At 45.9% G+C, this 15,471-nt stretch overlaps 1 protein-coding gene across 8 annotated transcripts in view; it reads left to right on the top strand.

Moving 5' to 3' along the window:
• The window catches only part of Mlip (muscular LMNA interacting protein), a 139,431-nt gene that overhangs the window by 102,902 nt on the left and 21,058 nt on the right, over positions 1-15,471 (top strand). For all 8 annotated transcript variants that reach the window (XM_070017280.1, XM_070017274.1, XM_070017279.1 and 5 more), the window contains one exon: positions 11,850-12,056. In XM_070017280.1, coding sequence (XP_069873381.1) covers positions 11,850-12,056 — 207 coding nt within the window. The remainder of the gene's footprint in view (positions 1-11,849; positions 12,057-15,471) is intronic.

Raw genomic sequence — 15,471 nt, 5'->3', positions numbered from 1 at the left:
GCCTGTCATCAAGAATCTGTATAGTATGTGTAAGAAAACCCGTATTGGATTGGAATATGCTCAGTAATATAAAACACTTTTAAATCATAAGCAGGAAATCTTATGTAATTCCAGGATGAAATTTCGAAGTGTGTCTCTCCATCAGTCTTCTGAAGAGTTCCTCGGTGTTGTATTGTTGGAAAGACTAAGACATTAGTCTCTAGGAACGCAGAAACCTCTGCCTGTGTGCCCATTGAGATGTCACATGGCTATTCTGAAAGCCCAGTTCCTTGTGAGAAGAGGCAGTGCTTTAGGTCTGATAGATTAGACAAGAGTCCGGTGCTCTGACTCCTCTGAGCATGACGGGGTCATCTCCTACAGCAGCATTGCTAAATGCAGGGCAGGTGCTCGGCCTATAGCCATGCTGCTTTGATTGTGTGTGAAGAAGCTGTGCGACACTTTTCTGACAGGTGTTATAGAAGAAATAAGGGAAGTTGTCAATGAAGGCTTTATGAAGCTTTAGGGGAAACAAAACAAAACACATCATGTGTGCAGTGCGGAGAGCTTCAAAAATGACATCAAGGAGAAAGTTAGTATCTTTTTCCTTATTAAAATGAAGCAAGTAGGTACAAGGTCTCCATTTTTTCTCTCATGTATTATTACACAGTAAGCAAGGTAAAATACTCAGAAAAGGTATGAAGGCCCCATTGTATACTCTGCCATAAGAGATATACATAAGGAGTCGATGACATGTGTTTGGAAGTGATCACTAACACTTTTGAAATGGAAAGTACCTTAGTACTATGTGAAGTCTGCGGAGTTTTACGGAGCCTGTGTGAGCTTTGCGGCCCCAGACCTGTGCTTCCCGCTCCGGGCCCCGTTCCTCGGTAAAATCACAGGCTCAGGCTGCACCAGGGGGCTGCACTAGGATCTCAGCACAGACCCTTGCATGGGCCGCGTAGGTGCTCTACCACTTGAGCCAGGCCTCCAGCTCTGATCAGGTATTTTTTTAAGGATCCCTTAAACTCTTAAAATTTACTAAGCTTTGGAAGTAAGTCTATGATTAACCTGGACTGTGCCTGAAATCCCTCTGTGTCTTGGAGCAAGTTCCTGATGAATTCTTTGTTATGATGAACCCTGAATACATGATGAATACAGTGTAGACAGAGCCAGAGCTGGTGGTGTAGCCTGTGGTCACGGCTGCCCATGCTGGTGAAGTGGGAGGGTCACTTGAGTACATGAGTTTGAGACCAGCCTGGGCAACATTGTGAGCACCAGTTTCAAAGCAGAGAAGAAAATGCAGATAAAAGTGTTTTCCATTTACTTATATGTACTTTGTGGGAGATATTGGCAGGTCTGAGTGAAAAGTAGCGAGTTTAAAATTTTCGGAATGTATTAATATAATTAGAATGGTGATTGGAGGCAATACATTTTAGCTTGGTGGAGTAAAATATGATCTTTTATGTTAAATAGACACATGTTACTGGCACATAAGTTATCTTGATTAATTCTACACATAGCAGAAATGGAAAACATTTCCTCATGACCAAAAACAGGAAATAAATATCTATTGCATGCAGAATATGAATATTTTAGACTCTATGTGAAATTTTAGATAGCATCAGACCATAACAAAAAGCTTGGAAATAATCTAGCGTTTATATGAAAATCAAACTGGGACCAGCTAAAATAATTTTCATATATCCATGAAACTTATATTCCATAAAATATGATCTAATGCTGTCTAACAGTAATTTTGTCCTTTGCTACAGTTTTAAACTTGTGCATTTGGCTTCAAGAAGATGCCCAGGTAGAATATCAAATTAATCTACACACAGTTTATCATCATTAGCTGTCTTCTGAAATGAGGAATTCCATGTTGAAGTTCAGGAATTCTTGGCATTAAGAAGAATGGCATTGAGGGCTGGGAAGGTGGCTCAGTGGTAGAGTGCTTGCCTTGCATGCATGAGGCCCTGGGTTTGATTCCTCAGCTCCACAAAATCAGAAAAAGCCAGAAGTGGTGCTGTGGCTCAAGTGGTAGAGCGCTAGCCTTGAGCTGAAGGACAGTGCCCAGGCTCAGAGTTCAGGCCCCATGACCAACAGAAGGAGGAGGAGAAGGAGGAGGAGGAGGAAGAAGAGCATTGATGGTCACTGTTTTTCCTAAATCTATGCCAAGCCCCAGGTTTTCTTTATGTCTCAGAAATACATGTAGACAAATCTATTTATTTCCAGATTATTTGTTGATAATACCACTGTTTTGCAAATCTCAAGTCTCCCAGGCATGATCCTCTTTCTTTCTGTATCTCTATTTGAAGGGGACACAACAGATGTCTCATGTCTGTAGACTAGAAGAATTGAATGTTTGCCATGTTACTAACAAGTAGTTTCTAAGCTGGGTGCTGGTGGCTCACATCTGCAAGCCCAACTACTCAGGGGGCTGAGATCTGAGGGTCATGGTTCAAAGCCAGCCTGGGCAGACAAATCAGTCTTGTTTCCAATTAAACAGCAAAACACCAGAAGTGGAGATGTGGCTCAAGTGGTAGAGTGCCAGCCTTGAATGGAAAAATGTCAGGGAGAGCATCAGTCCCTCCCTGAGTTCAAGCCCCAGTGCGCACACACACACACACACACACCCCTGTGAACACACCTGTGAACACACATGTGAAGACACACGTATACACTCATACACACGTGTGTGCACACACATACATGATTCCCAAAGGTCCCTGATCTTATTTACTGACCTTGTACAAGAGAATGAATACTGACAGAGCCCCAGGAGTGAGATTCCCTCAGGAACCTGCATCCTGTCCCCGCCCAGCACGGGGCGCTCTGCCTGCTGCCTCCCTGCTGGCAGAGCCTTGGGTGGAGGCTGGCGGAGGCCGGGACGGAGGCTGGGGGGCGGAGGCCGGGGGCAGAGGCCAGGGGCGGCTCCCACAGAAGGAGGAGCCCGAGGCCAGCATGGTGTTTTCCCAGTTCATTATCTCAGCATTGTGACTCCAGCAGAACTTCCGCCCAGGGCAGGGACTCCGGTTCAGTTCCAGTTCCTTCTGTGCGCTCGTTCCCGGCTGCCACAGAGCCAATTGAACGGTTTCAGACTGGGTTGATCTCACCCACCCATGTAATAGAAAATTCTTTTGCCAGGCAGTTGGGCCAAATTGAAAACGCTCACACTGTTGCTGTGCCTCGCACTGGGGCGGGGGGCAGTTCCGCATGGCTGGAGGTGCTGGATGGGATCGCTAAGTCAATAAATTCTCCCTGGCAGACTCACTGCCATGAAATATGATTTCAGAACTCAGTTACGCAATGTCAGAGGCTGACGATGGTGGGACTAGGTGGAGATGTGTTTATTGTGTCATAAAGAGGTACAGTGACAAGGCTCCGAGCCGACTGTGAACTGAATGTTTGCCTGGCAACAGCGTCGCCGTGCTAGAAGGAACGTTTGAAAACAAACGTATTAACCGAGTCACCGGGACTTAGTATTGAGCGACCTCGACATCAGAGTAGCCTAGGCAGGAAGCAGCATTCTCTGATTGATAGATTTTTGTTTAGTCTTTTAATGAATGTGATGCTTTTCTGAAATGCTCTCCACGTGCACTAGCATAAAATGTTACTGTCTTTTTGAGTGATTGCAAAGTATCTACACCATTCACCTTAAGCATACAAATTTCACTGAAGATGATATCCTTTGAAACAGCCTTCTCTGGCGAATTCAAGGCAGAGTTAGCAAATAATTAATAAAATGCACTGGACAAATGGATCTCCAGGAGATGAAGGGTTCTAGAAAATCCATTCTTGGAGGGGAATAAAGGCATTGAAGAGCTGGGTGACTTCTTTACTTTGTTCCGACTACTTGTGTGAACAATACCTCGATTGTTTTGTGATCCTTTCATTGTATCAAACTAGGTAAAGAGAATTTCTACCTGAAGATCTGCATTTTAATTTAAGCAACAATGGCAAACTTTCCAAAATGTTACATCAGATAGATATAGATAAACTATCATGTAAAACTTTCATGTCTTTACAAATTGATAGTTCAGCCCACAGACTTAGGTTATTACTTTCTTAAAGCCCTTAGGAGCCATAAAAAGTGGTTTGGATAGACTTAACAGGAGAGTATTATTTGATTTTCCAAGAAAGTCAGGGGGAAATATTTTCCCTTTACCTGTTAAAACAAATAATGATTCTCAGCATGTATTCCTCTCAAATTTTATTTTTTCTTCTAATGTGCTTCCCTAGGGATGAGAATATGCTTTTGTGTTAAATGACCATTTAGCATAATTCTTCCACGCTGCTCACAAAGCACATAAACAGATAATTGTAGGGAATTTTCTTCATTGTGGGTTTTTGTTTCTTTGTTTCTTCTGGATTTCAGTAGATGATTTGACTCTGCTCCCTACCAAATGTGCATTTTCTGACATTAAAATTTTGGATGGTGTGCGTGACTCAAATTCTATCTGGTGATTTTTTTTTGTTGTTGTTGGTCGTGGGGCTTGAACTCTGGGCCTAGGCGCTGTCCCTCAGCTCTTCAGCTCAAGGCGAGTGGTCTACCACTTGAGCCACAGCACCACTTCCAGTTGTCTAGTGGTTTATTAGGGATAAGAGTCTCACGGACTTTCCTGTCCGGGCTGGCTTTGAACCGAGATCCTCAAATCTCAGCCTCCCGAGTAGCTAGGATTACAGGTGTGAGCCCCCGGCACGCGGCTCTATCTGGTGATTTAAATCGTCTTTGGGCTGAGCCTCAGCATCTCTGCCTGACATCACCGTGGTGGTAGTATTTAGGCAAACATCTGTCGCTGGGGACACAGACAGTTGTTAACTTTTATTCTGCATGATTCTGGCTTTGCCAAAAAGGACTGTGTTTCAACATTTGTTTTTCCAATGGAGATAGTCTGTTCTCTTCTGTTATAAATTTATCTTTCATCAGAGTTAGCCTCTTATTAGGAAATATGTTTCAGTTACAATGCTATGTAAAACCTTTTTTTACTCTGCAGAAATAAAGTGGCTGGCTGGGGTGTTTTTCCTTGCCTTTGTATTTCTTTTGCCTGAAAGAGAGAAACTCAGTTTTTTTATGTTATGATCATTTTAGAAAGTGTAAGATGAAGCTTTCTCACATTTTATTAATCCCATCCTTCTTTATGCCTGAATAATATTCCATCATGTATACAAGCCATATTTTTCCAGTCTGTTCATCTGTAGTGGCTAGCTAGCCTGATTCCATAAATTTACAATAAATAACAGCAATGAACATGGTTGTGCCAGAACCTTTATCAGAAACTGACTTTCATCCTTTTTGGAAGATACTTAGAATCAGACCACAGGGTGGACTTCTTCAACAGTGTATTAATTATATAAAAGGGGTTCGTTCCAGTATTTTCATACATCTGTATAATGTTCCCCAGTCAAACTCATCTCACCACTCCCTCATCCTCCAGACCCCTTCTTTAACAATTTCAGCCTCTCTCTGCTGGATCCCACACCCCAGCAATCCCCACGTAATCCTCCCATCATCCATCCATGTGTGATACACATGTGCTATTTGTCTATCTCAGTCTGCGTTCTTTCCTTAACATGATGATCTCTAGTTCCTTCCATTTTCCCGCAAGTGATGTAATTCTTTGTTATGGCTGCATAATACTCCATTGTGCACATGTGTGCTATGTCATTTTTATCTATTCATTGGTAGATGTGCACCTGGGCTGATTCTATAATTTGACCAGGTGAATAGTGTACAATAGACATGGGTGTGAAGGAATCTTGTCTGGATATGGTTGGTCAGCTTTTGGTTTTCTGAGGATTCTCCATACTAATTTCCATAACAGCTATGCTATGGAAGATTCCTTGGCCTCAAGATCTTTACAGTATTCATTGTTTTTTTTTTTTGTTTGTTTGTTTCCTGGGTGAGAGCCAGACTAGCTGGACTGTGATGAAATCTCAGTGTAGCTTTGACTTAGTTGAACATGTATCTGGATAGATTTTTGGCCATTTCAATTCCATTTGAAAAGCGTGAGTTGCCTGTTTATTGTGTGGGTTATTTGTTCTCTCAGTATTTGTGTTTTTAGCTTATGATCTATAGTGAGCTTTAATCACCTGCCAGGTAAACAGCTGGCAGAGGTTTACTTCCATCCCAGATCAATGTTGTCTCTTCATTCTGTTAATTATTTCTTTTGCCACATGAAAGCTTTTAATTTGATGTGAGCCCATGTGTCAGCTCTTGAAATCGTTTCCAGAACCACTGGTGTTGTATTCTCTAGGCATCTGCTGAGGGCGTCTTAGTTTCTTGGAGAGTTGGTCACTAAAGCAACATCTCTATGGAAATCGCCATGTGAATTTTGTTCTGTTGCTGTGCCCTGCAGCCTCTGTTGACTTACATATGTCAGCCATCCTTACATTCGTGCAGGAGAGCAATTTGATCATGGGCATGCTCTTTTTCTATGTTGTTAAATTCTGTTTGTATCTATTTTATCAAGGATTTTTTTTTTTTTGCAATGAGCTCATTGAGAAAGTCTGTCTATAGTTTTTGGCTTAAAGTTTTTTTGTATCCTAATCCACTTTTCACGCCAATATTGACTTCATAGGGTGAGTTTAAATGTGCGTCTTCCATTTCTACTTAGTGGAGCAGTTTGGTGTTCATCGATCAATGTTTGCTCTTCTGTAGAGGCTGGCAGAATTCAGCAGCCCATCCATCTAGTCTTGGGTTTACCTTTTAGTTGGAGCCTCTGTATTTGAACCCTCATTTATATCCTCACTATTCAATTTTGGAAGATTCTAAGTGGTTAGGGATTGATCCATTTCTTTTAGGTTTCATTTTAATAAAAGTTTTCAAGCAATCGATACCGATCCTCTGGATTTCAGTGTGGTATTTGTTGCAGTATTTCCATATTCCTCTTTAAAACATGATTTCTGTCCTGTAGGTCTGTTTTGGTTAGTGTGGTTTAATGGCTTGTCAATCTTGTTTCTGTTTTCAAAGATCCAATTCCGCTTCACTGATACTTTGTGTTATTTTTTGGTTCTCATTCTTCTTAAAATGTTTGATTCTGATCTTTATTATTTCTTTCTGCATACTAATCTTGGCTGTGGCCTGTTCTTATTTCTCCTAGACCTTGAACGCATCTTAGATAAGTAACTGTGATTGTTAGTGAAGGCGCTGGGTTCAAACCTCCGTCCTCCATGCTCCATGCTGGGAGGCTGCCTTCTCCCGGTCTCAGTGGCTCCCCAGCCAGTGAGGCATGCTGGGAGGCGCGTTCTCCCGGTCTCCGTGGCTCCCCGGCCAGTGAGGCAGACGACGCCCCCGTGTGGAGCCTGGGAGCTCCCTGCTCAGAAGATTGTGGACCTCGGGCTGCGCTGCCTGCGTTGCAGTCAGGCCGGCTGTTTGGTGGCCTCTCCAGGGACCAGTGATGGGCCCTGGCCTTCGTGTCTCTGTCGTTTAAGGGACTGCATCCTGGCTATTCGTGACTGCAGCCTTTGACTTTTCTGCTCCTGGGAAAGAGAGAAGCAGGATGACAGGAACTGGCGGGGAGAACGGCTCTGTGTGTTTGGGGAAACCTGGCCTTCTCGAACCGGCTTCATCTTAGAAAACTGAGGCAACTATTCACCATTTTATTGACCTTTCTAAATCTTCCTTATTTAAGTACTTGGTTTCATTCCTGGGGCTTGAATTGAGGTCTGGAGCCCTGTTTCTGGTTCTTTTTTATTTTCTAATTTTGGTGGTTAATTAGAGATCATACATAGTTTCACAGACTTTCCTGCCCGGGCTGGCCTCCAGCGGCGATCCTCAGACCTCAGCCTCCTGAGTAGCTAGGATGACAGGTGTGAGCCTGCATTACTCACTATTTTTAATGGGACCCATGCATTTGTGTGCATTCTTGATTTTTAAAAAACGTAATTATTTCTGAAATATTGTCACCTTACTGGAGTATCATCAATAAATAAAAATGACATACTTTTGAGGAGCACCATGCGACGCCGTGATGCATGCACGGTTGGTACAGGTATTACCATAACCAGAATGGTCAAACCACACACACCGTGTTGGGTAGGCACGGGCACTTCCAATGTGCTCTCCTAGTGAGTATCAGGTGAACAGCGCAGTGCCGGTAGCGCCGGTGGCCGGAACGCACCGTACGACGGGGAGGCCTGGTTTCCCTGGGCCTCCATCCTCTGTTCTCCGCACCCCAACCCCTGGACACCGCCCGCGACTCCCCATTTCTGAGTTTGCCTCTCTTGGATTCCCCTGAGTAAGTGGCACATACATTTATCCTTCCGTGGTTGGCTTATTTCTTTTAAAAATGACATCAACAATAGAAAGACTTTATTAACAAGAAATTATGCCCCAGGTTCAAAATCAAGAAGCCCAATTGCTCGGCTGGCCTCTGCGAACAGCTGGTGGACTGTCTCCTGTCCTGGTGACCGCGGTCTTGTGATGTATGCTCGCCGCCTTCACTTTCACTCCCTGGACTTCCTATAACGTAGTCTATGATCTTTGCGCAGGCCAGTATCTAAATCTTAACTCTCTTTTTTCTGTGTTGTCTGGCTGGTCTTAGAGTTTCCCAAGAGTTTTAGAGTTTTCCCAAGTTTAAGACTTTTATCCGTCTGGTAATGGTCGCGCGTGGCGTGAGATCAGGGCCTGCTGTCCTTCCCCTGTGGTTGCTCTCCTTTCTCAGTGGTGGTCACGGAGGAGCTGTTGCTCCCCTACTTGTGACCTGGCGACCTTGGGAAGGTCAGCTGACTCATCATAGTGGAGTGACTCATGTCGTCATTCTCTACTCCATTCCATTGTTGCTAAATCCATGTGATGCCGCCACACCACTGGTTTGTTTACTATAGCTTTGTCATATATTTCAACATCAGATAGAATGATGCTTCTCAGCACCGAAACAAAGGTGTTTGAATTATTTTGGGGGTTCTTAGAATTGAGGGCATTTTTAATGTTGTCTATATAGCTTGTTTATATATTTTGATTTTTTCTATAATAATTATCTGCTGTCTTATAATAACATTTAAACTTTAAAATGGACAAGGAGCTACAACTTGACAAAAGTAAACTTTCTATTTGGAAAAGGTAATGAAATCATTATTCTTAAAACTATTATCCATTAGAAGGCATTGGATATAGTTAAAGCATCATTTTTGAAGCAAAATTTTAACTAGGTATTTTTAATAAGTGAGCAAAATAGAATGGAAATTCATTATCGAAGAATCCAAATTGGAAAATTCAATAAGAATTTAGAGAATGTACTAGTTAGAGATAAATCTTTATCATTTATATATGAAAAGTAAGAGGAAAGAATTCATAAGGACTAAGGAAAGACAGCTAGAAACAAAATCTATAGCAATCATAAATTTGTAATACAGTCTTTGAGAAAATGCACAAAATAGCAAACTTTTAAAGAAAATATTAATAAAAGGGAGAAAATATAAAATACACAATAAACCTAGAAACAGCCATAATATGAAGAACATTAAAAAGATGAGGCTGGTTTTTCAAACCTTGTGCAAGTGAATTCAAAGATATAATTGTATTTCCAATTGTAACAGAAATACATATTATTCCCCAAACACAATTTCCTAGCAAATATGAAGGGAAAAAGTCCAATATGCCACTTGTGAGAAGCAAAGCAAGCCCAACCAAACAAAAAGCAGCCAGAAGCTACTCTGAACAGGTTCGGCTCACAGGTGCAGCAGCAGGGGTTTTTCGTGTTTTGAAATTAAATAATCGTGGTTGCAGACCATGGTAATGCGGAGAGACGTTTATGTAGCAAACGGTTTGTCAACATCCAACGGAGACGGCACAGGGAAGTCACCAGAGTCAGTCAGGAGTAGCAACGCGCCGCGGGTTCCAGCAGCCACACCCACGCCTCCCCGCAGCCCTGCCACCTGACAGGCTGGGCTCATTTTGGGAACGCAAGGACAGAGCGGCTTTTGTCTCCATAGCCGCTGTGCCATGGCTGTTAAATAACTGAAATCGAGTTTGAGGACTTTCAGAAGGAGATGGCGGTCAAACAGTCCTTGGAAATGTGCTTCTTGCCAATGATTGTTAGTTTTTCTTCTCAAAATCGCTGGGCACAGCCGCCGTGTCAGGCACAGCCGTGTCAGGCACAGTGTGTCAGGCACAGCGTGTCAGTGTCAGGCACAGCCGCCGTGTCAGGCACAGCCGTGTCAGGCACAGCGTGTCAGGCACAGCTGCCGTGTCAGGCACAGCGTGTCAGGCACAGCTGCCGTGTCAGGCACAGCCGTGTCAGGCACAGCGTGTCAGGCACAGCGTGTCAGGCACAGCGTGTCAGGCACAGCGTGTCAGGCACAGCGTGTCAGCACAGCCGCCGTGTCAGGCACAGCGTGTCAGGCACAGCGTGTCAGCACAGCCGCCGTGTCAGGCACAGCGTGTCAGGCACAGCCTCCGTGTCAGGCACAGCCTCCGTGTCAGGCACAGCCGTGTCAGGCACAGCGTGTCAGGCACAGCCGCCGTGTCAGGCACAGCGTGTCAGTGTCAGGCACAGCGTGTCAGGCACAGCGTGTCAGGCACAGCGTGTCAGGCACAGCCGCCGTGTCAGGCACAGCGTGTCAGGCACAGCGTGTCAGGCACAGCCGTGTCAGGCACAGCATGTCAGGCACAGCGTGTCAGGCACAGCCGCCGTGTCAGGCACAGCGTGTCAGGCACAGCGTGTCAGGCATAGTGTGTCAGGCACAGCGTGTCAGGCACAGCGTGTCAGGCACAGCTGCCGTGTCAGGCACAGCGTGTCAGGCACAGCGTGTCAGGCACAGCTGCCGTGTCAGGCACAGCCGTGTCAGGCACAGCGTGTCAGGCACAGCGTGTCAGGCACAGCTGCCGTGTCAGGCACAGCCGTGTCAGGCACAGCGTGTCAGGCACAGCGTGTCAGGCACAGCGTGTCAGGCACAGCCGTGTCAGGCACAGCGTGTCAGGCACAGCGTGTCAGGCACAGCCGTGTCAGGCACAGCGTGTCAGGCACAGCGTGTCAGGCACAGCGTGTCAGGCACAGCCGTGTCAGGCACAGCCGTGTCAGGCACAGCCGCCGTGTCAGGCACAGCGTGTCAGGCACAGCCTGCACCGTGTGTGTGAAGGAGGGGGTGCGGCCGGGGCGGGAGTGTTTGGGGCGGCGATGGTGTGTGATGGTGTAGCTAAGCAGCGTGCTGGTCTCCACCACGCGCCCAGTTCTCAGTAGGTGTACGGTGGCCGGTCCTGAAAGGCCTCGGCAAGGAGGAGGGGAGTTGGTGGGGGGCACAGGTGCTTGTGACGCAGGCCCGCAGACCCCGGCGTCCGGTGCTGACCCTCCCCCTCCACCCCCTCCACCCATCCTACAGCCCACCATGCAGACAGGAGCAGAGCTCCTGCCAGGAAGCCCCGGGATGGCCCAGGGCAGTGGGGTTCTAGAAACAGACAAACCTAGTGATGCCTGAGCACAGGGCAAACTTTATTCCACTCACATCCCAGAAGACAAATACTGGGGGCGGGGGGGGACGTTCTTCTCCGATGAGGAGGATGTTCATGGCGGATTCTAACCAGCCCCAAGGAGAAAACCCTCGGTCGACTGGGCAATAAAACAACAACGACTAGCTGGGTCCCTGGTGCAGTGTCTCCCCAAGGCTCTGCTCTGCTCCTGATGCTACAAAAGCTCGGAGTCCAGACAGAGCACACAGCGGGGCCGGGAGGCCGGCGGGGCCGGGAGGCTCTCCTTCCCCCGGCAGCTTCTGGTCCACAGGGGCACACAGCACCTGCCCCTCCTCCGCAGAGGAGGCAGGGGGGACGACGGAGGGGGACTCTGCAGGGATGTCAGCGGAGCCTGCTCCGTGCCGTCCTGACCTCGGCTTCCTCCTCTAACACGGGCTCTGTGGCTCTCTCCTCCCTTCCCCAGGGCCTGACCGTCCCTCCCCGGCGCGTCTCGCTCCATCCTCTGTATCAGACTAAGCTCTACCCTCCTGCTAAGTCCCTGCTGCGGCCTGCACCCCCCTCTGGGGCTGACTGCCTCACCCCGGGACCCTTCAGCCACCTGTCCTCTTCCTCTCTGCGGGACGAGCGGCAGAGCCCGCACCTGCTGCTCGGCCTCGGCGCTTACCACAAGGTGAGAACCCTCCGCGCGTCAGAGGGAGCTGTGGAGGAAGCGGCCTGGCGAAGGGGCACTCGACATGTACCCAGAAGCGCCACTTGTTTTGCTCTAGCACATTCCAGGCTAATGAGGGACAGTGGGCATGACTAGGGACGTAAACAACAAAGGCATTTCCTGACCTCTGCTCCCCGTGCCTGGTGTCCCCAGGGGACAAGGCCAGGAAACGTCCTCCTGACTGACCAGATGCCGTTACCACTCCAGGGCTGGTCCCGGTCCCGTGGCCTTTCGGATCCCTTTAAATTTAGTGACTTGGTGAGCTGGTATTTGTGCTTCATTAGAGTCACCATGGGTGTCTGTAAACTAACATGGCCTCTGTGCTTTGAAACCTGTCTGCCGCATAGCTGGGTGTCGGGATAGCCAGGAGCTGGAATACAGACATGCGTACTTGCACGCACCTATGTGCACTTGCACGAGACAGAGTGAGCAGCGCGTGCGGATGGTTGTCTTGGGAATACAGCAGTGCTCTCTGAGAAGGTGAGCAGCGACGCACGGGGCGCCGCAGCGCCTGGTGAGGGCTGGCGCGTGAGTGCTCTCAGGCAAGCTGGCTGCCCAGACTCTCACTTCCTGAGCACGTCCTTCTGACAGGACTGGACCATTAGTGAGTCTTTGGGTAAAGTTCAAAATCTTATTTACAAGCATACCTTGCAAATTATGGTTAATGCAATACATTTCTGTAGCTAAGAGTTAATCAAGGACATCTTCCGAGGTGTGATTGCTGTAATTGCTTGGGCCTTAAGATGTTTATTTTAGAAATATTGTTCATAAATCTAGTCTACACACAGCCAACCATCCAAAAAGTGAGCACTGGTATATGAGGAAGAATTAGCTTTTTACATTTGATCTATGGTGACTAAGTGATCCATCTTGAACAAATAACTTAAAATATCCATGTTCTGCCAACAAAGTTCATGGTGACATTTTGATGACTTTTGGTTATTTCTTGCTCTTGATGTTGAAAAAAAAAGTACATTAGGAAGAGGATAATACTTAAAAATGTTTTTAAATTGCTTGAAATTCTCTAGTATTTAGTGTTTGCCCATATTTATGAAAACCATTTAGTTATTAGGCATAGTTAGTTCTGATAATAAGGTAGACATTTTTCCTTATAAACTGTCATCTCTGAGAGAGTTAGGATTTAATTTATAGATGGCAGTACAGGAAATATAACTTATTTTTGATATTTTCATGGTGTTTTGTTCATTGAGAACAGAATCCATATTTCATTCCTATTTAGCCTTTATTTATTCACGCTATGAGGAACAAAAGTTTTATTAAACGTCATGTGAATCTGAGCATGGTGGCATTCCCTGTATTCCCAGTTGCTTTGGAGTTTAAGACCAGGCTGGGAAACACAATGAGACCTTGATTGAAGTTTTAAAAATGGGAAAACTATGTGGGCTGGAAGACATGTCTGTGGCTCATACAATCTTCATAACAGAATCTGCCTTCAAGAGTGAGATGTGCTGGTATTTCTTAAAGAGCTATTTAGACCTAAAATAATAGTACAAAGTCTTTATGATCCTACCCTTCAGTCAGACAGTATTTATTAGTGGATGATTCAGTTGCTTAGTCTTGTATCTCTATTTCTCCTACTAAGATCTACAAGTATTATCTATGTGTATCCAATTGATCAGATTTTATTTTCACCGGAAACATCTTTCCCTGGAATTGTAAAACAGGAGCTGCCTTCGAGATGAACTTTTTCCCAACCCCTCACCTTACTGCAAGTCTGACCGTGAGGGCTCATGGGAGAGCTCAGGTCTCCCCCTTCTTCCCTGGGGAACCCCAGACTTGACTTGAGTTGTTTTTTACTTGATTTATTGATCTTTAGGCTCTGTCTTCCTGATCTCAAGTTTCAGTCTTCTGCTGCTTCGGCGGCTTCTGCAGTACTCTTTTCGGGGTTCATGGGACCCCTCCTCTCCTTTCTGTCTTCCCAGAGCTCTAATATTACATCACCTATTTCCCCTCTCATCTTCCCGTGAGCCATGACATCACCTCGCTTTTATTCCTCCAGCCCATGAAGAAAGAGTCATCTCTTCTGCGTATCCAGGCCATCTTTGCCAGGAGTCACAGAGCCCCGAGAGCCGCAGGCTTCTCCTCAGTCTCTCTGAGTTTATGTCCCTACCCCCCTCTTCCGTACAGCCCTCCAGCCTCTGCTCTGCCCAGCTTTGTATGGGAATTACAGCAGTCCCACCCTGTTAGAGTAGTACGAGGATAAGACGGACTAGTTCGGTGAAGCACACAAAACAATGCCTCAACCATCATAGCTGCTGAGACTTTGTATTGTACTTCTCTAGTTAAAATACGCAGATTAACCAATTTGATGCTTAATGTTTATGGTGGTAGATACTGGCCTCACGCCACGTTCAGAACTCATCTGTAACAAGGTCATATGAAGGTTAGACCTTATTTCAAAGCATCGGGATGTGTCATTTATTGCTCTCATGACTCTTTGTTCTTTCTTCCTTGAATGCTTCTTAGAATGCAGAAACCTAGGTTCACAACAAAAAGCAACATGCAAGTGAACAAGAGACCAACAGGGGCACCTCTCCGTTCCTCTAGCAAATTCTATCATCATGGCCGAAGATCATCACCACTCCTCTCTATAAACTAAATTGTGACTGCATTCTTGAACTTTCCCTTCGATTACTCTTCAGAGATTGTTTTAACCAGAGTAAAGTTTCGCTCCTGACTCAGTTCCTGGGGTACATATACATTCAGTTCCCTGATTGTGCCATCTCTATTTTCCTCATTTCTCTGTTATTTCCTTTTCTCTTCTTCCTCTTCTCCTCCTACTCTCCCTCTCCTCCTCTTTAAATCCAAGATTTTGCCCCTTATTGGCAAGAATTCTATGACTGAGCTATATGTACATAGGTATATATGTGGGTGTGTGTGCACGTACATGTATTATACACATAGGTATCATGACACCTGACCTCACCTCCTCTTCTAATTGTGCTTCAGACACTCCACCAGTCACAGAGCTCAGGGATTGTTTGATAAGCCTGTGAAACCTTAAACCCACATTTCCAATTCTGCTTCTCCACTGAGCTGTGATTTCTTACCTTCAGCTTGTCACTTTCCTCGGAGTTTCATGCTGGTCTCCCTCACACATTCATTTACCCGAAGCAAGTTTTGCTCTGGCTTCCCACCTTGTGTCACTAATATCATAATTCTAAAGCCCCAAACTCAAACCTAAAATTGTCTTTTGTGATTTGTTCTCTCCTGCTTCTTATCGTCGGCGGCTCACCACGCCGCCGCCTCACTTGCTGAGCCTGTCTATTGTCTCATACCTGCGGTCTTATTATCCTACCTCGGCTCAGTGGAGCTGCTTATTTTTCTCCAGGCCTGCGTTTGAGCTTTCCTGTCT

The sequence above is a fragment of the Dipodomys merriami genome, unplaced genomic scaffold (genome assembly GCF_024711535.1).
Source record: "Dipodomys merriami isolate MVZ:Mamm:240054 unplaced genomic scaffold, mDipMer1.0.p SCAF_122, whole genome shotgun sequence".
Lineage (NCBI taxonomy): Eukaryota > Metazoa > Chordata > Mammalia > Rodentia > Heteromyidae > Dipodomys > Dipodomys merriami.
Note: the sequence above shows the minus strand (reverse complement) of the source record. Positions and strands in the feature narration are given on the sequence as shown.